General features: G+C 39.0%; 1 protein-coding gene across 1 annotated transcript in view; it reads left to right on the forward strand.

Annotated features, from left to right (window-relative positions):
* The window catches only part of GLDC (glycine decarboxylase), a gene marked incomplete at both ends in the record, with an annotated part of 77,936 nt that extends 65,460 nt beyond the window's left edge, over positions 1 to 12,476 (forward strand). Inside the window, 5 exons of the mRNA XM_084237774.1 lie at positions 435 to 546; positions 7,278 to 7,373; positions 10,582 to 10,754; positions 11,715 to 11,795; positions 12,333 to 12,476. Coding sequence (XP_084093900.1) covers positions 435 to 546; positions 7,278 to 7,373; positions 10,582 to 10,754; positions 11,715 to 11,795; positions 12,333 to 12,476 — 606 coding nt within the window. The remainder of the gene's footprint in view (positions 1 to 434; positions 547 to 7,277; positions 7,374 to 10,581; positions 10,755 to 11,714; positions 11,796 to 12,332) is intronic.
* Positions 12,477 to 22,523: the final 10,047 nt, after the last annotated feature.

Consider the following 22,523-nt stretch of genomic DNA (forward strand, 5'->3'; position numbering starts at 1 on the left):
GTTAAACACAAATAGCCTTGACAATGATAAAACATACAAAATATATTCAGTGGGGATTTTGGCCAAGATCCTGTAGGATTCCTGGCAATTGTCAAAAAACATCTACATTCACTGTAAACAAATGAACAAACAAAAACTCCCCATAATGCATGTACCTGAAGAATGATCTTTTTTCCTCTTTAGCAGTCAGTTTTGCCTTGGTCTATCTTTGTTACTACATTAAAAGAATGTAAGGTTACTGTTCAGAGGAAAAAACCAACAATTATTCCAGACTTAGAGAGCACTGACAGAAATCCTTACTAGGACTTTTTTACTCATCTGTAATCCAGAGTGTGGCTTTTCTTTGTGGGTGGGATTTTTCAGGCATGTCTTTGGTTAGGGAATACTGGGCTTACCTGTTCCATGGTTGATGACTTTTGTTCCCTCTGTTGCAGATGATGGGAGGCAAAGGCCTTAAGCAGGCCACGGAAGTTGCCATATTAAATGCTAACTACATGGCCAAGCGATTAGAAAAACACTACCGAGTTCTTTTCAGGGGTGCAAGAGGCAAGTATTAATATATTAGTCTTCTATAAACTTGTTTTTTTCTTGATAAAAGCGAGTTTGATCTAGTTAATGTGGTTTTCTGAAGAGGGCAGCCAGCTTCTGTTTTCCAGCATATACCAATAAAAAACATAGAATAATTGGAAATATTTAAATTTAGTTTAGGGGGTTCATGTTTTTTAGGCACTTAGTCGACACAGGCCAGGTCAACAAGGAGCCCACACCACTGAGACATGTGTATATAAATACTGCAAACTAATTACTTCACAAAATGCTGTGGGAATGTTCCAAGAGTAATTCAGACTGGGCGAGGTAGGGTAGAATAGTTAGGAAAAGACACATGAGATGACCCTGGAAAGAACAGTAGGAGAAACCCACATACATAGAGTTTATGCAGTCCTCTGGGTGGCATGTGTGTTGGGCTGAAGAAGAGGCAAGAAGAGGAAGCATAGGATGAGGCTGTAGGGGTAGCATGGGACCGCGAGTTGGTTATGAAAGAAGGGGGTGCTGTTGAGACGGGACTCTGTGCACAGGGCAGCTTTATAGCCCTAGAAACATTTGTCATAGTGTCTCCCTAAAACTCCCTGCCCCCACATTTGTCCTTCCTGCTTCTGTTCTGGGCCCATCTCCTCCCTGAAACCTCCCTTTCCAAGTGGAGAGAACTCTTCCCTGATTTTGGCTCCCTCCACACTTGAGATGATTCCTGCATGGGTTATTGTTTGGCACTGTCCATCAAACCTTGAACTGTGCAGAGTGGAGACCTTATCTGCTTTAGTTCTTAAGCTCCCCATACCTGGCATCATGCCAGGCACAACACACCTGCTCAAAAACATGTGTGTGGTGTTACATAACAAGGAGAAACACTGAAGAGCAAGTGGCTGATTTTATGATATGACTCTTAGAGAGAATCTTTGCTTTTAACAATTACAAAGTCTTTGAAAGCATGGTAAAGTGCTGAGGCAGATTCCAGATGAAAACGAGCTAAGAAGGGGCCTGAGGTTGGGGAGGAGCATTCATGGTTTGAGGAAGTTTGGTAGTTGGGGGGCAAAAGTTGCTTCTTAGATCATAGTTTTGTTGTGTTTTTTAAATAAGAAAACAACATGATTTTAAACAGCCAGGGAAATGGCTAGGAAGAGGGGGGGAATGAAGCTATAGTCAAGGCAATAATACATAGGGGAGCAAAATCAGATGATGGGAGGCACAGAACCTGAGAGGAGGGACATATGGGTATTTATTGCTGGGAGCAGAGAGACGGCATCATTCACCAGCATACGTGGACCGCAGGCGTCAGGATGTAGGGTTCGCTTTACTTCTTGGTTTCTCTGACCCAGGCAGCATGTATGTCTACAACTGTGGTCTTAATTTAAAGGTTGGTCTTGTCTTATAAATTTCCAGAGGAGTGGTTCTGGAATTTGAAAACAGAAAAGAAAGGAATAGCCAGAAACTGATTAGGTGTGCTTCTCAAGGAATAGGAAAGGAAGTTGAGGGCAATATGTCTCTAAGCAACACAATAAAATGCTTCTAAAGTGGGTAATAAGGAGGCTGCAAGCACTACTAATCAATTCAAATATCGCTTCTATGCCATGAAATATATTCTGCTTATATGTCGCCTGTAAGGATTAGCCTAAATATTTGTTCTGTCTGATTATATGAATATATACTCCACATGGAAATTTGGGGGGAAAAAAGGTATGTGGAAGCAAATTTAAATGACCCATGGTTCTATCAACCAGACATAACCACTATGAATATTGTACTGTATTCCTTCTCATCACACTTTTAGACAATTGAGATCCTATTACAACACAGTTTGTATCTCATTTTTTAACTTAAATGTCTTGTGAACATTTATTTTTCCTTTATCATTTAGTGTTCTTTGCAGGTGACTATCCAATTCATTGTGTAGATGTTTCATGATTTAAGCGGTTCTACTGGGGTTTTTTCCTTCATTTGTTTGCATTTTTAACAAAACTACCCTGAATATTCTGTAGGTAGAGTTTTTAAAGCATCTCTGATTATTTCCATAGGTTAGAGTTGTTAAACAGAAATAATCTCCTAGGGTATGAATACATTTAAGCTCTTGATACATATGGCCTCATTTACCCCCAGAAACTTCATACTAATTTTGTTCACACTAATAGCATATGAATAACCATTACACCTGAGTACCTGACAGAAAAAAAAGAAAAAAAAAAAAAAACACAAACCACTACCAAAATACCTTTGCCATTTGCTGGATGAAAGATCATCTTTTTTGCTTTAATTTACAAGATTTGATTTTTTTATGTTTAAAACTTCTTTATTATTAACTTTATCTGACAGGTTTACTGATTTGAAATTCACATACCACACAAATTACCCACTGAAAATGTACACGGCAGTGATTTTTAGTATGTTCACAGAGCTATGTGATTTGCAAAGTTTAGCTCTTTAAAGCAAGAATGGATGTGATCTGGTCTATGTGGGGCTGGGCTGCATTCCAGGACTGAGGAAAGTGAGTGACACATGCATTTTGGGTGCCTACCATGTGTTAACATTGTGACTGCTTTAGGCAGAAACTGTCCCAGTCCTTGAGAATTTGTAGCACAAAAAGATGAATGAGATTTCCATTTGCTTTGACATTTTACTCCAGAGTTAAATAATGAGTAGTATTTTTCATCCTAAGCAGATATAGATTGGTGATGTGATTCCAGACCTTATTACCAATCCCAAAGTTCATGAAACCTAAAACTGTCACATGTTTGGTCTGGTAAACACATTCATTATACAGTTTAAGGCTCTGTATTTTAGGACCTACAAAAGAAACATCACTGTATCTCCTGAGGGCCCCAAATGTTCTTATAAACACAATGTATTCCAAAATGTCTAATGGCAATATTAGAAGACTGTTAATCATATTTACTTACTGTAAGACTTTGGAATTAAGCATGACTGTGAGGCAATAATTTTAATGAACTCCAGGCTTGCCTTTATGAACCATTTTTGGGAAAGATTTGAAAATCCCAGCCAATCACTTGAGGTTCATGGTTTTTTGAAGCGAGGAAGAGGGCAACTGGTGTGGGGTAACAGCCTTACTACTCATTCTGCTGGGATGAAGAAAGAAAGAAATCACCTCAGGATGATACATTTTAAAGGCAGGAGTTTAAGAAGTTCACAGGTGTCTGCTCTTCTGGGAAGTTAATTACATTCACTGTTTGATCTAAATGAAGTTTCCATGAGTGAAGTAAAAAACTGTTAGTATCGCAATGTTTTATTTATGTTTAATTTCATGAATGCCTGTCCCTTTTTGATGAGAACAAACCTACCTCTGCCTAGAAATTCCTGTCCCCAAGGAAGTTCCCTGTGGCCTTTGTGGCCAGACATGTGCCTTGGGTTAAGAGCTCACATCCCAAGCCCTCCCTAAAGTGACCCTCCTGAGACCAGGGCCCCAGCCTCATTCCCAGGGAAACAGGAGTTTTGATTCTGTTAGTCATGGTTCCTGGATTGCAACTGAACAGGATGCACATTGATTGTCCACCCAAGCTTTGCAGAGAATTCATATAGCAAGTTCCACTTATTTCTTGGTAGTTACCTCAAGGATGTGGGGCAAATAAGCTCAGGTCCCTGTTCTTCAGGAGGGTTTTAAGAAGTCTTATTTTTTCTGTAGCACTTTCCCATGTCATTTTCAGGCCCAGAAGACAATCAGTGTGTGAGGGGTTGGGAAGGAGGTTGTTCTAAGCTTAGAGTCAAGCCAGTTATACTTTGTTTTTTATTATTCCACTTCCCTCCTCTCCTTGATCCTTTGAATTGGTATCTTTTCAGACTCTGAGTTATAGTCATGGTTAGGCCAAGTTAGTGGAAACACCTAATTAGTGAAAAGCAGAACTGGCATTGATCATTTTATGTAATTTCTGCTTCAGATAGCCCTGGCACACTATATGCCATAGAAGGTTTGTGTATCTTTTCTTCTTCTTCTTTTTTTTTTTTTTGGTGGGACCCTCGCCGCCAGCCTGGGAACGAACTGGCGCTGCAGAGGCTGAGGGCAGCCTCGCAGCCCAGCGCTCAACCGCTGCGCCACGCCACCAGGGGAGGCCCTTTTTTCTTCTTAAGAACTGTAAACAACCCCCCCCCCCCCCCCTGTGGTGCAGCAGTTGAGCCCTGGGCTGTGAAGCTGCCGGCAGCCTCTGCAGCGCTGGTTTGATCCCCGGCCACCAGGTGAGGGTCGCGCAGACCTCTCCAGCTGCCCACTGCTTCCCTCAGCAGTGTGCTTCGGTCCTTTTGCTTGTTCTGCTCCCCACTCTGGCTCTGGTGAATTCTCTCACCCTCCCGTGCTTCTGATTGTACCCAGTGCTTGTATAAATAAATAAATGAATCTTTAAAAAAAAAAAAACATTAAACAAAGATGAACATTTTGGTATTTGGCCTCCAACAGCCAAGCTAAATTTTATTCCTTTCAGGGCCCAAGTACTGAGAGAGAGTAAAAGAGAGAGGGAGGGAGGGAGGGAGAGAGAGAGGAAGAGGGAGAAAGAGATGCTGAAATTCCACACACAATTTCATGTAGTTTTCTTTTGGACACATTAGAATATGGATTTAGAAAATTACATCTGAACTTCATTTTGAAAATGGAGCTCTTTCCAAGCTGCTAAACTGTGGCGGGGGGCCTCTGCAGATGAAGCGTTATTGTTAGCTCTGGGTTTGGCTTGGCTTTCAGCTCTTACTGAACTTTTGCATGGAGACTACTGTGCATCCTCTCCACAACCATGTGGCCCCCATCTCTCCACCCCTATCTGCTCTCTGAGTGTCTTCAAAGCAGTGAGCTTCATTAACTTTCTTTGTGTTGTTGTCACAGACCTGGGGGTGGGGTGTGGTGCTGCCAGAGACTGTGAGAAGAAAGGTCAAAGGTTGTGGCTGGCCTCCCAAAGTGGGGTAGTATACTAGAGCATTTAGGATTTCTGGAATTAATAGTTGATAAAGACTCCCGTAACCTCGTGATTTGTTCCCCTAATGATTCCAAATGGTCATTCTGTTTAGGTTTTTTTTTTTTCCCCTGAGTTTACCTATCAATATAACTTTCTATTTCTGAAATTACACTCCTTATAAACTTAATCTGTTGTTATCATTAGAAAGCATGTTTTTTTTTATTATTTTTAATTTTTTAAAAATTTATTTATTTATACAAGCACTGGGTACATTCAGAAGCGCGGGAGGGTGAGAGAATTCACCAGAGAGAGAGCGGAAAGCAGAGCAGGCAGACTGACGAAGTACACTGCTGAGGGGAGCAGCGGGCGGCAGGAGAGGTCTGCGTGCCATGTGGGCCCTCGCCCAGTGGCCGGGGATCGAACCAGTGCTGCAGAGGCTGCTGGCAGCTTTGCAACCCAGCGCTCAACTGCTACACCACTGGGGAGGCCCTAGAAAGCATGTTTTAAAAACGAGGTGACAGCATATGAAAAGTCTCAGGCTCTAATACTTTAATTTTCAGACGAAATGAATCCTTTCATATGCATTCATTACTTAAGAAGCAGAGCAGGGGCCTCCCTGGTGGTGCAGGAGTCTCAATGCTATCAAGCTATCACCAGCCACTGCAGCCAGAGTTCCATCCTGGCCAGGGAGCTACCCTCATGGCACAGCAGACCTCTCTTGTATTGCCCATTGCTCCCCTCAGCAGTGTATTTCAGTAGATCTACCTGTTCTGCTCCCCACTCTGTCTCTGGTTAATCCTCTCATGGCCCCGTACCTCTGGCATTCACCCTAGTTCTTGTACGCATAAATTAATTAATTACAAAAATAAATCCTAAAAAAAAAAAAAGAAGCAGAGCAGACTATCCTCAAGGGCTGTAAATGACTGGAGCTGTTCTTCACAGGCTTAAGGAATTGTGTCTGTTCTGAGTATCTCTAAGTAGATTGTTTGCTAATAGGAAAGTGGGTTAAGGGGGAGTAATTGTCTCAGTGGATAACTTTCTTTGAAGGAATCTCATATTTATGTGGGCCATGGACTTTGGGATGCCCCCAGGAATGTTCTTCTATTTATCAAAGTGCTGACTTACTTGATGATGTGTTTTTAATGGATGGGTGGTCAACAGCTGAGCCTAGAGAGACAATCAGTTTACAAAGCAGAACAAAGTGTACTGACCCCCCCCCCACAGAGACTCTGGCCTTGTCAACTCTTTACCACTTGTGGCATATAGTTTTACAGCTCCTATTTTCTCACTCTGTCTGAAACCAAAACCTCCTAAACCCTTTTGAAGAATCACATAAAACTGGGTCTTATGGATAGATGTTTAGTATTTTTATGTGCACACAAAGAAATAGTTATTTGATGTTGGGCTGAAGTTACCAAAAAGATTGTCTATGTATAGTTAGCTGTAGAAATATTTTATGTAAAAGACTCAAGCCTGTGGAGACATGTTTAACTGTTGCAAGTAGAATTTTGGTCTTCGGAGTAGAAATAATCTCATTCACAGGAAACTCCATGGAATACTCCAGCTGTGTTTTGGCACAGCAGTCCACCTCTCATCAGCCTCCTGACTCATGGGTGAGTTGTGCACTAAGGATTGAAGACATTGACTAGACATGTTAAAAGTTTTCATTTTAAATAAGAACAGATGAAGTCTTCACTGCCAACTATAAACTTACCAAGTGCTCATGGCTTCTCTGTCTTCATTGATAGGCATTTAAAAGCTGATTTATTTGCTCATTTTCTTGGGTAAAATAGATAGCTGATGCTAATATTGGGCTGAAACTATTTTCCCAAATAGGTTATGTGGCTCATGAATTTATTTTGGACACAAGACCCTTCAAAAAGTCTGCAAATATTGAGGCTGTGGATGTGGCCAAGAGGCTTCAGGATTATGGTGAGTGGCCTGGTGGGAGTGAGCCTCTGTAAGGGAATTCAGAGTTTTGACATTCATGTGGCTGCCCATGATGGCTGTGAACCACCTTGAGGTACAAACTGAATGTGCAGGCACCATAGTAAAACTAATCCAGGTTGAATGGGGAGCCCAGGGTTCTAGGTGGCCTTCAAAGTTATAGAGAAAAAGCCTTTTCCTTATGTGACTGTATTGGCACTACCCTTTAAATATTAAATCATGTATCTTGAATTCTCCATCAGTTTCCAAGAAAGTAAGTGTTTAAGTTAATATAAAAATTCCAGAAAAAATGATTGCTACTCTTAGCCTATGTTTCTGGTGAGTTTGAACTCCTGGCAAATGGAGAACAGCATGAAGAGGTAAGCTGGTGTAAGGGTAAGAGAAGGGTTGTGAGTAAACTGGAAGTATTAGAAATGAATGACATTTGAGTTTTATAACCATTTGTTTCGTGGAATGGCTCTTTAAGCTGCTTCGAGAGATGAAGCAATAACTCTTTTCACTGAGATTATGAAATCTTCTCGGAAGGATTTGGAAAGACACGTCCCTTTATCTTTGTGTTGGTGGATCATTCAGCGTAGCCTTTATTAAAATATGTTTTCTTATTGACATATTAATCATATCAAAGATGCTTCAGTTCTCAGAAAGTTGAAACTGGGGAGAACTATACCTTTTAAGGGATGTGGAGGCCTATCTGAATTTTAATGTTTTGAACAACTTCTTTTAATAAGAACATTGAAAACTTTAATGGTATTACTAGTGTATCTTAATAGGAGTCCCTTATTTGTGACTTATTCTTCTCTTGAATGACTGATCTTAGTATGTAGATAATTAAGTGGGAAAGCCATAGAAAGCTTTCATTAACAAAATTAGCAGTCACCACCTCAAACTCTCCTCTTGGCAGCTCCTGTAATCTGACAGAACTGCCTTCTGATTCAGCCTGCCTGCTAATGATTGATTGCTGCCTGACTAGGGATAACACTTCAACACTGCGATGCACTATCTGAATCCCTCATCTTACTACAACAACATTTGCAATGAGGGAGAGGGAATGGTAATTCAAGTTATCACATCGTATGTCCAAGTCCTGTCTCTTCCAATCTTGACATTATTTTGGTGGTCCCTATTGTGATTTTCACACTTGCCCTGAGTTCATAGTTGTCCAAGCTCATAGTAGGCACTCAGCACATATGTGTTTTATGAGTGAGAGAATAAGTGACTAAGTAAGAAATCAACAATGAAAAGGGTCTTAGCCATACTCACTGAATCAGAATTTAGAGAAGAGACCAAGTAATCTATACATTTAACAAGTACCCCCTGAATGAGTCTGAAAGGCAAGTTTGGGATACACTATCTTAGGACAGTGACTTCCAAACTTTTAATAGTCAGAATCACCTGGGGAGTTTTAAAATCCATAGATTTTTGGGATCCTACCTTGCACTTCTTGAATTAGGGTCAAGACCAGGAATTTTTATTTTCAAGACAACTCAGATGGTTCCAGATATGGAAAACCACTATAGCAAAACGTGTGGGACTACATTTACTTACCCATTGAATTGAGGTCAGACTTAATGGGTAGAGAGATCAGCTTATTTTTTTTAAAATCCCTTTTTGGTTTGATTGGCAGTTTATGCATTTGTCAAGTTATTAAGTGGTACACTGAAGAGGTATGCATTTCACTCTATGTAAATTTTTTCACAAAAATATATGAATAGCTCTTGAGTTCTAGTTAATGATGTGCATGCTGAAGTGTTTAAGGGTGATGTGTAGTAATGACAGCAAAATAAATAGCAGATGGTTTCACTTCTGTGTGGCATCTTGAGAAACCAAAGGATCAGACAAAGACAATCTGTAAGACTGACCCTTGAAAGCAGACCATAGATCTAAAACATTCAGGAGAGGGGTGAGGGAGAGTAGAAAACCAGGGGAGGAGGGAAAGGGAAACACATTGGAATATGGTCAAGGACTATGGGTGCTTTCATGGTGGGGAAACTATAGTGTCCCTAACCCTAACCCTATAGTGTCCACACCTGAGGGGACAAATCCTATATTGTGAAAAAATGAACAAGGATGTTTAAAATAATAGTAAAAAAACAGACAGATGAATGGATTTGTGGTAAATTAAACAACATTATCATAGAATCTAGTGTATTCACTCTATAGAGGTTTTCCATATACTGGTCAAGCCTCAGTTTCCTCTTCTGTATAACAGGGACAGAAACTCTGCAGATTCTTTAATGCTTGCTGCTTTAACTTTTCACAGGTGATATTTTAATTTCTCATCATTGCAAGTATAGTATTATAGAGAGATTCTAAAACAATCAAAATGAAATAAAAATTCCAGTTTCACTTTCTGGTAATAACCTCTATTAAAAATTTAATATTTATTCTTCATAATGTCTTCCCTCATAAAAAACACACATACTTACTTTGGGTTTTGTTTTTCATTTTTATTGAAGTAACATTACATTATAACTACATAAGTTTCAGGTGTTCATTACTGAGAACCAATAAATGTATGTACTGTATACAGTATATCACTAAATCATTCGCCTTACCATTGTCTCCTTTCCCTTGATTTAGCCACCTTTTTTTAAACAAAAAAGATATAATTATGTAACTTGCCTTTTTCACCTAATATTTTTATTTTTTTAAAGATTTATTTATTTATTTATACAAGCACTGGGTACAGTCAGAAGTGCGGGAGGGTGAGAGAATCCACCATAGCCAAAGCAGGGAACAGAACAGGCAGACTGACGAAATACACTGCTGAGGGGAGCAGCGGGTGCGGCAGAAGAGGTCTGCGCAGCATGTGGGACCCTCGCTGGCAGTCGGGGATCGAACTGGCACTGCAGAGGCTGTGGGCAGCTTCGCAGCCCGGTGTTCAACCACTGCGCCACCAGGGGCGGCCCTTACCTAATATTTTTAAATGTTTATCCAATTAACAAGAAATTTATAAGCTTTGAATGTTGTATACATATTGTATGTATGTTCTGTAAACTTTGCTTAACTCATCCACTCTTGTTGGATATTAAGTTATTTCTTCAATTTTTCTTCCACAAACGGTGCTGAAATGAATCATATGTTCAGATTCATCCAGCAATTTCCTTAGAATAACTTACAGGATGGAGAGGGACTCTTCTTCCAAACTGCAGATGTCAAAGTTAGTGATACAAGTTTCCCCATTTCCTGTTAGGATTTCATGCCCCTACCATGTCCTGGCCAGTGGCAGGGACTCTCATGGTTGAACCAACAGAGTCAGAAGACAAGGCAGAACTGGACAGATTCTGTGATGCTATGATCAGCATTCGGCAGGAGATCGCTGATATTGAGGAGGGCCGCATTGACCCCAGGGTCAATCCACTGAAGGTAAGTGGGTACTCGTACTTCATCCGGAACATGTCATAGGGAGAAGATAGTGTCTGGTCACTTTGTCACGGTTCCTGAACGCAAGAGAAGTTCTTGTATTGGAGTAGTTACTACCTCTTAGAACAACTAAATTGATACTTGGTCTGAACGTTACATCTGGTCAGACCCACAAGTTTCTCATTAGATGAGACATTCTTATGCTGGGATTAAGAATATGACAAAGGCTGTGTTTGTGTTATGGCTGTAAGTCAGAATATAACTCTGAGATGCTTGGGGAAGCTCAGGCAAGTTTTACAACTGTCCAGCTGAAGGTGGAGTGCAGGGGCAGGAGAAGATAGGCACCTTGCTAGATAGGAGTTTGACAGAATTATCGAGGAATGTTGTATCGTCATTTTTACTGTCATTATTAGTATTCTTTTCTGTGGATATTGCTGATTCTTTCAGAATTTAGGCTATTTTCTAAAATGACTGTAAGAATCTAAAAAATAGCAAATTACAAAATCATTAGGATGACAACATGTTTTAAAATGTGCCAAGTTATGCTATATGTTATTTATTAATATAATTGTAATAGCACTAGTAATTGTACTGTAAAAACTTGATGAGTATGGTAAACATGAAATAAGATAGTGGTTATCACTGGGGAAGAGGGAAAGCATTGAGATGGAAGGGGGATATACAGGCAGCTTCAACTGAGTATATATTCTTTTATCAAAAGGTCAAGCAAATATGACAAATTGTTGATCTGTGTTGGATGGTGGATGTGCTTATTACATTACCATTAATTTTCTGATATTTGAAATAAATATATCACAATAAAAAATTTCCTACCAAGATGTGCTTCCCCACCAATTTGAAACAACACAGCAGGCTTTCTTCAGAAACTCACTGGTCATGTGAAGTGCCAGGGGAGAAGTGGTATTCTATCTGATCCCTCTTCTGTCCATGTCTCTATCTCAGATGTCTCCACACTCCCTGACCTGTGTCACATCCTCCCACTGGGATCGGCCTTATTCCAGAGAGGTGGCGGCGTTCCCACTCGTAAGTTCTCTGAAGATGAATGTGTCAGTTGGTATAGGGTTCATGTGTGTGAGGAGCCATCATCTACCCCAAGGGACTATGCTTTTCCAGTCCCCTCTTTATAGCAGCCATGTGGGGTGCAGAGCACAGGAACTGGCATTCTGAGCTCTAAGGGCAATTCGGAGTGTCAACCAGAGGCTTGAGAATGTCCAGGGTTCACTGTGCAAAAAAACCAAATAGAAGTCCCTGTCAAGTGGATTAATGTTTTCTATTACCGTCCAATGGGAGATGGCCCCATTGTGCCAAATGTGATCTTTCTTTCCATTTTCTCATTCTTAAATGAAGGAGGTGCTTTGCAGTCTGTTTGGCAGGGTGGGGACACAGGTCAAAATTTGGCTTCGAGGGGACGGCAATGGAGGGTTGGCTTTTAACTTTTTATGCTTTCTGAATTCTCTTTGGGCAAGTGGTATTGTAGGCTATGGCAATATATTGAAATCTCCCTGACAAGAGAAACCTCTCAGATTATTCCATGGTATTTCCATCTTTTGTATCCTTTAGCCCTTTGTGAAACCGGAGAATAAATTCTGGCCAACCATTGCCCGGATTGATGACATCTATGGAGACCAGCACCTGGTTTGCACTTGCCCACCTATGGAAGTTTATGAGTCTCCATTTTCTGAACAGAAGAGGGCCTCTTCTTAGTCTGCCTTCTCTCTAGTTCAAATGACTGATTTGATGCTTTTTTGCAGAGCATTTGATAAGCGAGACATATTTCATCTCCCACCCCAGACTCAAGTAGGGGTTTTATATACTTTGTACTTTGTATATTTTTGTGATCTCTGTCACAGTAAATGTAAGTACAATTAGAATAGGGAGGGAAGCTCACCATGGAAGCCTGATTTGCTTCCTTTTCTCTGCTTCTTCATGTAGCAGAGAAATATGTTCAAGTTGCCTTGATTGGAAGCCATTTAGTTTTTTGCATAGAGAATTTTGGGTGTGCTAGGAACTTTAACTTTTCAACACAGAAAATTTGCAAACTGCAGACTCAACAGACATATTTTTATTCCAAATAAGTCCTTGTGGACTGTGCCATCTGTGGGAAATCCCAGGGTAAATGTTTACATTTTATATACAGTGAAGAAATCTTTCCTGTGACTAATGTGCTTACTCTGTTATAGGACTCCTGTTTTTATCTTTTTCCTTGTGTTTTTTTTTAATCTGCAATTATTAGTACCCTAATAAAAGCATTTTCAATTTGAAGAATTCTTGGTCCATTTTTTCAATCTTAACTCTGTGTCCCTTAGATTCAGAAGGAAGTGAAGTGTCATGAGGACGCCTATCCTAGTAATCATTGTTACATTATCAATTTTGACTTTGGCCAAAGAAACAATTTATATGTCTTGGTAAGGAGTAAATGCCACTTTCACCTTTTTGTGGGTATTGTTAGTTTGCATATAACTGAAACCCAACTACAGAACTTTAATCAAACAATTAATTTTTTCTCATTTATCATTATGTCTAGAGGTAATGAGCCGAGGACTAGTTCTTTCAGTGTTCCTGTTTTGTCTTCCTTTAGCATGTCTTCATCTTCCTAATCTTAAGATGGCTGCAGTGTATCCAGGCATCACATATCCATTCTAGACTGGAAAAATGGGGGGCAGGAGGATGTGTACAAAAGACAAAAGGCAGATTCCATCCAAGTTGGCTTGCTTTGAAATGCTGTGCAAAGTTTCCACCCAATAACTTCTGCTTATTTTAAACTGGCCAGAATTGGTTCTAATGGTCACTTCTAGCTGCAAGGGAGAATGTTGTTCCACACAAAATAAGGAGTTTGTTAATTCTAGAAAAGTGAAGAATGGGTTTTGGATAGGCAGCTAATGTGTCTGCCACAAGAGTTTTCTCCTAGAAACAGAATATGCTTACAATGTTCTTCCTGATAGTTATTGAGCACTCACTTGAACCCTGACTACTTGTTTCCTTGCAGGCAGCTTAAACAATTATTACTCAAGTTATTTTGATGCTGATCTGGACAAATGATCTTGAGTCCTGTACTGAATGCTCTGCAAGTAGTTCACTTGTTCTCATGCTGGAAAATTTGTTGGGCAATTTATTTCAGCCGAACAGCAATAAATGATTGATTAATATATTTTGAGTACTTCTTAAATGCCAGGTACTATTCTATGTATTTAAAATATATGATCTCATTGCACTCCACAACATTCCACTTTTACACAAGGGGAGGTTACAGAGAGATTCCCAAGATCATCTGGCTACTGAGAGGAAGAGCCAGAATTTGAACCCAGGCTGAGCAGCTCTATTGCCTGCCAACCCATAATATTGATCACTGCAAACTTAGAGACCTGTCCTCCCTATGCTGGAAAGCAGTCAACACAAACTAGCCCACCAGGGCATGGAATAAATAGCTCCTTCTGAGAAAGCACAATCACCAAAGTGAACAGAAATTCATTTGCACTCTCTTTGAGGCTATACTGAATGCCAGAGTTGTTCCACAGCAGGTCACGCATTGCTTGCCCCCATAATATATCATAGACACATACAGGTGATGAAGAGAATAAGAATGAGCTTTTGGTCCACTATTGAATGACTCGTGCTCACCAAGTGCTTGTGTCTGCTTTTTCCTCTCCTGGGTTCTTTTGGCTGTGTGGTGTCCTCCACCAGGAGCACCTCCCAGCTGCCCATGCTTTGCTGGCTCCTGTTCTTCATGTTTCAGCATCTTCTCAAGAAGAAGGTATGAAGGTAGGCACACGTCTTGATGAAATGTGCTTTTGTTGTTTTCTCTCTTGACACTGATTTGGTTTTCCAGTACCTTTTGCACAATGAGTAATTATTCTATTTACCCACTTTTTGTCTGCTTGACAAGATGAACTTCCCTGAGATAGAAACCCTATGTCATTCATCATTGGATTCCCAGTGTTGAGCCAGGGTCTTTCACGTAGAATGTGTTCAATAAATAGAAATAAGAATTGAGAGGATAAAGAAATGTTCCTTTATCTCCAACGGGGACTGGCATGGAAACCGATATTTCCAAGGTCTGCTGTGAGCAGTTCTGTTAAAGCTTAATACAAAAACAAAACAAACAAACAACAAAAAAACCCCAGCCAGACTTTAAAGAAGAGGCTTTGTGTAGGATTAACTCCCACTGCTCCCCTTTTTTATGTAGTACAATATACATAAAATTTGTTATTTTAACCATTTTAATTATTCAGTTTGGTAATGTTACTTATTCCATTCAGTTCACAGTAGTGCCTGTTGAACAGTTTTGAATATGAGGGGTCTGAGGCAGATAAGCACACATGTCCTATGAGCCTCATAGTCCTGGGTCAAGCCACAGGTCACACTTGCAGCCATGAGTGATAGAGGGCAAGGGTCACAGTATGGAAGCCTCATGAAACCTCTAGATACGTATAGGGACCATGTCTGTCAATGTATTCATCCAAATACAGGATGGAGGTGCCAATTCTAGATACAAGAAGCCATTTGAGACAAGTTGTTTGGAAGCTGAGATGATAGTGCTTTTAGTGGTTCATAGGGCTCTAGGATAGATTATTTTGGCTCAGACTTCAGTCAAGATCAGGACCATGAGCCGTGGTTTTCAAGCCTTTATGTATCTACATCATTGGGCGGGCTTGTTAAAAACAATGCTGGGCCTTATCCACAGTTTCTAATTCAATAGGTCTGAGTAAGGACCAGAGAATTTGCATATCTAATGATTCCTAGGTATTGCTACTCAGCTTTCTTTGCTCGAATGTCAGGGACATTTCCAGAGTTCTAAATTTTGTTTGGAAAATGTAGTCACTAGGGCAAGTGATAGTCTCTGGGGCCTAGAAGTGGCAAGAGTTTGTACAAACCTGTAAAAGCAGTGCAGCTAAATTATGGTTTAATAGACATTTATGAGCTCCCCTAGGAAGCTACCCCTTTCCTATATATCATTATTCCTATGGGAAATATTTGTACACGATTGCACAAAATAGATTATTTTACTTTTCAATTTTTGTCAAGCTGAAGATCATGGCTGTCATTCTTTTAAAATAATTCTGAAAGCAAAATTAGAAATTACCTATTATTTCTCTTGAATTCAACAGAGTGGGTTGTGGGTTGGAAGAAAGTAAACTACAAATTATTTTTTTAATGGACCTGCATGAAAGGAATCAACTCTCTGGGTGTTTAAGAACTCTAGGGTTTTTAGAAATGACATGAGAAATTTTAGCATGCTTTTGACCTGCTTATTGCATTGTAATTTGACTCACTAATAAAAGTATTTGTATAGTTCTGGGTGAGACATTTTTAATTTCCACAAAAGCACTTCTGAAGACCACTTGAAAAAAACAAAATAAAAAAACGTGGTGAGACAGAAGATTTAAATGCTTTCAGTAACAGTCAAAGTCATAAGCTCCCAGAAAACAGAGTGGAATTCAATGGCACCAGGAATGATGTCAGTCAGCCTACAAAAATGCAGACTTTTCCCCAATAGTGTTACCACTGGGAACTTGATCCAAAGCTGGTACTTGCTGTAATACGAGCAGCCAACATAGAATTAGATGCAAACAGATTCTTTCTTAAAAGTCTGGCATAAAAAATGGAAAAAAAAAGTTATCTTACTTATGTTCAAGATATTTTATCCAACATGAACTACATAGGAACATTAAAGTTCCCCTAAATAGAACTAGATGTTTTTATTGGTTAAAAGAATTGGCTTCAGATGTATTCCAAAAGACAATAAGGAAAATGTTTTCCATGGATGGAGACAGACTGAAAGGTTGTTAAGTAAACTTGCAAATAGCTAAACAGTGAGTATATTATATGGCGTCAGTCATCTAGTGGGGAGCGGGGGAGGAGTGTGGAGAGTTAGGACTATTTCAAAGGCAGTCAGTCATTCGCCTGGGACTGAGTCAGCCATCAGAAGAGCTGTCAATCTGATACTCCTGAGCATGAGGCAGTTCCAGGAGGGGAGGCTGAAAGGTGCCACAGTTACACAGGCTCAGTGCTGTCCTTAATATCATTATATCCCAGAAATTAGTCACATTTAGGAACGAAGCCCATGGGTTTATAGTATGAAAATGAGAACTCTCTAAAATATGAGTAATGAAATAAATGCTCAGTATTTCTAGATGAAACTTAGTTTGCATATTAGTTCTCTAAAAAAGTGTCCAAACCTGATTTTCAGAGTGAAAAGATATCATATAAATTAAATCAATACTAGAATAAATAAATACCGTGAAGCCTTAAAAAAAAAGTAGTGGAAAGTAACACACAATCTGCAACTGACTATCTGTGACTTAAAGTAAGACTCTGAAATCAATACCTTGTCTGTTAGAAATAATGCCACTTACAGGGTGTGAATGAGTTAGTGAAAGTATATGAAAAATATTGATGGCCTTCTTTTCAGACAGAATGAAAACATGTGGGCACTGTTCCAAAGACATGACTATGCTGATGAAATAATCCTTTTCCTCCCGCTTCACACAAAAAAAGTTGGGTTCTCAAGAAAGGAAAGGAAACCTCCAGGTGGCAGAAATGAAGAGGGAACCCACAGGACCTGAAATCACCCAGCCTCTGGAAGTGGCTGGACTGGACGTGTGCTGGGGGAATTGTGGTTTCTATGTCACAGGATGGCTGCTAGGAACTGAGGCTGCAGTTGTAACAATGGATAGGAGGGAACAGAAATGGGGCATGTTTAGAATTGGGAACATCCTGCTCCAACCTAAGGACTGAAACATTGGGGAGGTCAGCATTTACTAGCCCAGGGTAGAGCAGGAAGCAAGATTTCCATGAGTGAAACAAAGTTACTAATAAGATGCTTTGTCCCATGTGGATGATGAACCCAATCCACATTAGTTGCATGTAAAGAAACAAAACTAGGGCCTCCCTGTTGGCGCAGCAGTTGAGCGCTGGGTTGCAACAGCCTCTGCAGTGCCAGTTCGATCCCCGGCCACTGGGCGAGGGTCCCACATGGCGCGCAGACCTCTCACGCTGCTCCCCTCGGCAGTGTACTTCATCTATCTGCCTGTTCTGCTCCCCGCTCTGGCTCTGGTGAATTCTCTCACCCTCCCGCACTTCTGACTGTACCCAGTGCTTGCATAAATAAATAAATAAATAAATCTTGAAAAACAAAAACAACTAACTTGGTTAGTTTCAGGAAACCATCTAAGACCCCAGAAAAAATAATCTAAAATTTCCTCTAAAGTAGGGTAAAGAAATGCTCAGCCTAGCAGTGACGGAGCATCTGTAACAACTAACTGACTAACTGGTGACATGACCCTAGCCAACCAGAGGTTAGGATGTGCAATCCTAATATATGCACTTGAGCGCTACAATTAACTAGCAACAGCATAAATAACGATTACAGTTTTTCTGGCCACTAAATATTCACCCTTAGGCCTCCCTGGTGGTGCAAGGGGTTAAGCACCACACTATGAAGCAATCTGCAGCCTCTGCAGTACAAGTTCAATTCCTGGCAGGCCAGGGAGAAACCCACATGGCACAGCAGACCTCTCCTGACTCGCCTGCTGCTCCCCTCAGCAGTGTATTTCAGTCAGTCTGCCTGTTCTGTTCCCCACTCTGTCTCTGGTGAAGCCTCTCTGCATCTCTGGCCTGTACCCTAGCTCTTGTATGCATAAATAAATAATTCTAAAAAACAAGGATAAATAAATATTCACCCTTTTCTTGTCTCCTGTAGGCACTACACACCCTCCTACAACAGTTTCAGTGAAAAGAAAGGACAAAGTGTTAGTGAGGATGTGGGACAACCAGACTCATACACTACTGGCAAGAATATAAAATCGTACAACCTACTCTGCAAATATTAATGGGTTGTATGCTAAGCACATACTTAATAAGATATTGTCAAACTGTTTTCCAAAGACTTATACACAAAGATTCACAGTCACTTTATTTATAATACAAAATACTGGAAACAACCCAAATATCCAGCAGATGAATAAACAAATCGTGGGATATCCATATATTGGATTACTCAGTCATACGTTCAAATTTTGGCAGTGTCCATTCCATGTTGTCTATTGCATTTTTACAATCATGTTTATTTCCAAGAATAAAATACCAAACTACACTTCTCACAGCAGCTTGCTTTTATTCTGTCAATGAAAGCTTATACTTGAGGATATAGTTGTAAAGCTCATTTTTTCATTAGCAGACATTTCATCTGCCTGCTTTATCTCTCTAGCCAGCTCCTGATTTCTTGTTTCCAGGGACTTTTATTAAATCTTTTTTTCTGTGGTATGTCTGATTAATGCAGGTTACTAAGTATCAGTTCTGACAGTGTTTAATGGTCTGGTGGGCCAGTTAGCAGACAGTGGATGGTGGAAAACCAAGGATAACGCTTCAAAAAGTTGATGGTGACCACCAAGCTCAACTCCTTCAAATCAGGTAGAGTAATGAGCTCTATTTTTCAGGTGTCCTAAAGAACGGGGAAAGCAAAGAAAGAAATAGGAGACCGTAATGTAGGCAAGTCACAACAGCTCTCTAGCTTCTTTAGTAGAATTTATGCTAAGCTTTAAGTAGCTTTAAGTATATAGCTGGGGTGCTTTTCCATTAGCCAAATTGTCACAGTAGGACTGTGAGACAGCCAAGGGTGTTTTGGGCTTGTTAGCCTCTTAAAAGTTATACCTAATATATTTAAACAAAACAGTATGCACATTTATTGGATGAGCCATATTATTTAAAAGTGAGTTCTAAAACTATAAACCCTGCCTACCCTAATTGGAACAAAACAAAGAAAAAGATCCTACCCATCTGAAAATGGCTCAGTACTTTGATTGTAACTACTCTAACTGACTGAATATGATGAATGCAGTGAAAAAGCTCATCTTTCAAGCTGAAACCTAAGAGACAACCAGGTACTATCTATGTCCCACCTTCTGTATCGCTTATGAAATAGTTGCCAGGAAAAAAAAAAAAACAACAAAAAATCCAAATCTGAATGTGGTCATGCTTGAATTCTAGCTATTAATTAATAGAAAATAAAGACAGGTTAAGGTCTATCACATGGTTACAATCAGCAAAATCTATTGTCAGAAAAGCTCTAGACCAATTTCAACACACAAATTGCAAAAGGTAAAAGAAATGAAAGAGTTAGGTGATACAAACAGATGAAAAGATCTTTAAGAGCTAGCAATAATAATGTATGATCCTTATTTGGATCCTAATTCAAATTTAAAATACAACATCCATGTATGATGACACAATGACAATATTTATGTAAGGAAATTTGCTTAAAAAAGTTTAAGAGTAACAGCATTATTTAACTTTGGGCCATTCTTGACATTTCTGAACATGTTAAACTTTAATCAGCTTTCTTTCCTAATCTATCAAGTTATAGCAATGACAATATACAACATAATTGTGGGAATCATTTTGCTAATAAAAGTGATAGAGCTAAATCAGTCAAAGTAGTTGAAACTGGAGCCTATTGCCCACCCTTCATGCAGAGATATGGCCAGTGCTGGAGGGAAAAGATGATGCAAGAAAGCCCTATTTAAATTGGATTCTTCAAAATAAAAATGATTGCAACATCTCTGACTAGCCCCAAGCGACAACAGTTCTAATTGTTATGTTATGTGTTCCAGAAGCTGACTTTGAATTTAAGTATACATAAGTAAAGCAATACTAGTTAGGCTTATAAATTCAAATGTGAGAATATATAGCATAGAAGTAAATATTGACAGTTTTGGACTCAAATTGTTTCAGCATAGGGCATAGCTGTTCCAGTTGCTTTGCATATGATCTTTGACAAGTTTTTTAACCTATATGTGCCTTATGTGTTGATCCATAAGATGGGTAATAGTACTTGCCTCTTAGGATTGTTAGTACATAAAAATGTACAAGTGACTATTGCAAAGCAAATATTTAATAATATTGGCTATACACAGCTCTGAATTCAGAGGTGACAAAACCAATTCAATCATAGTAAAACAGGTCTGATGAAAATATAATCATTTGATGTTTAAGAACACATATCCAACTGAAACACCCAAGATCAATTTTTAAAAATGTCGAGCAAAACATGCAAATAAAAAGGTAAAAATTGCAGCTCTCTAGAACCGTTACTATAAATAGCTGAGTTTCAGTGAAATAAGCCAGAAAGAAAAAGAAAAATACCGGATGATATCACTTTAGCAGGAATTTAGAAAACCTAAATAAGTGACCAGGAAAAAGACTGATTATAATAAAGTAAAAATCAAAATCAACAAGCAATTATAAACCAGAGATATACTACAGGGGCAGAGGGGAGGGGAGGAGGGATTAGGGTGAAAATAAGGGGGGTGGGAATTGTATGGGGAATATAACCAAAATGAAAATGCATACATTGTACAAAAATGAAAAATCATGTAAAAATATATAAAATAAAATTTAAAAAAAGCTGAGTTTTCCAGGTAGCTAAAATGTTCTCCTTTAAGTAATACAATTTTAAGAGTTGTAAACTTAATACTGCAGGAACCATGTGGGTAGAGTATGGCTGAAGTTTCGGCAGTTATTTAATGATTTATTTGTTTTGCTTATCTTTATGCTGTTTGTTGACGCATGAAGTGCACATAGTAAAAAGCACAAATTCTAAGTTTAGAGCTTAATATATATAACTATTACCAATCTCAAGATAAATAATTCTAGTATTTTCTCAATAGTTTCAGAGACTAGAATAATGTTCTATAATATCATGTCTGTTAAGTAAAAAGTACCACTGATTATGCTAAAATTAAACATGACTGAGTTGTTACAGAGAAAAAAAATCATTAGGGTCTTATTTGGAGAATGCTTCCCAACTAGCTAAAAAAAAAATCAAATACAGGGAGAAATCTGTCTTTAGCTGCTTAAGATTTCATACTAGAGCTCATTACCAAAAATCAATAGTAAAAATTGTACAAAATGTTTGTTTCAATAAAAACATACAATGAAATACTCTGGGAATGACTGATTCTTAAAAATACATACTATAAGACAGACAAATATTAAAAAAACTGAAGCAAGATGAGCTATTTTTCTGGTCATAAAATATTTATTAAGGTATACTTTAGGGAATATAGTGAATATAAAATTTAGGATCACAATTATGAAGCAATTTCAATCCTCTCAAAAGTCAGCCCAGCCCTCAATGCTCTGCAGATGTAAAATCACTGGTGAGACTCACTAAAAGCAGTTTGACTAGTACAGAAGAGGCTTTTCATGAACATTTACAACTAGAGCATCTGAATACCTCTTTTAAGTGCAAAACCACACCACATTACACTAATGCAGCAACAATGCATTCATATTGTTCTCATTAGTCATTAGTAGTCAACTTGCATAAAACACCAGAAAAAAGCACAATGGAGTTCACAAAATGGGCTAAAAAACACACATTGCCATGGAAGAAGAGACATTAAAAAAAGTATGCACATTACAGAAGCTGCGTTCATTCCAAAGATCTCAAGTGTCATTTCCTTTTCTGTAAAATCAAATTAAATGAACCAGGCACAACTAATAATTGAGAGGCAGTGTGTAGCTAAAATTTCATTTAACTAATTATTCAATGATTTAAAAAATTCCCATAAATCTTTTCTGTCCTGAGGTAGTTGCAAAATAAATCATAACTTGGATATCAACTAGAGCTGAGGCTTTGACTTTTTACTCATTAAAACTAGTTGTTACTGACAGGAACTACCTTTTGATATTTAAAAGACAGCTGAGAAATGGGCCTCTTACTACACACACAAGATGATGGCTACGTAGGAA

The sequence above is a fragment of the Talpa europaea genome, assembly GCF_964194135.1.
Source record: "Talpa europaea genome assembly, chromosome: 7".
Lineage (NCBI taxonomy): Eukaryota > Metazoa > Chordata > Mammalia > Eulipotyphla > Talpidae > Talpa > Talpa europaea.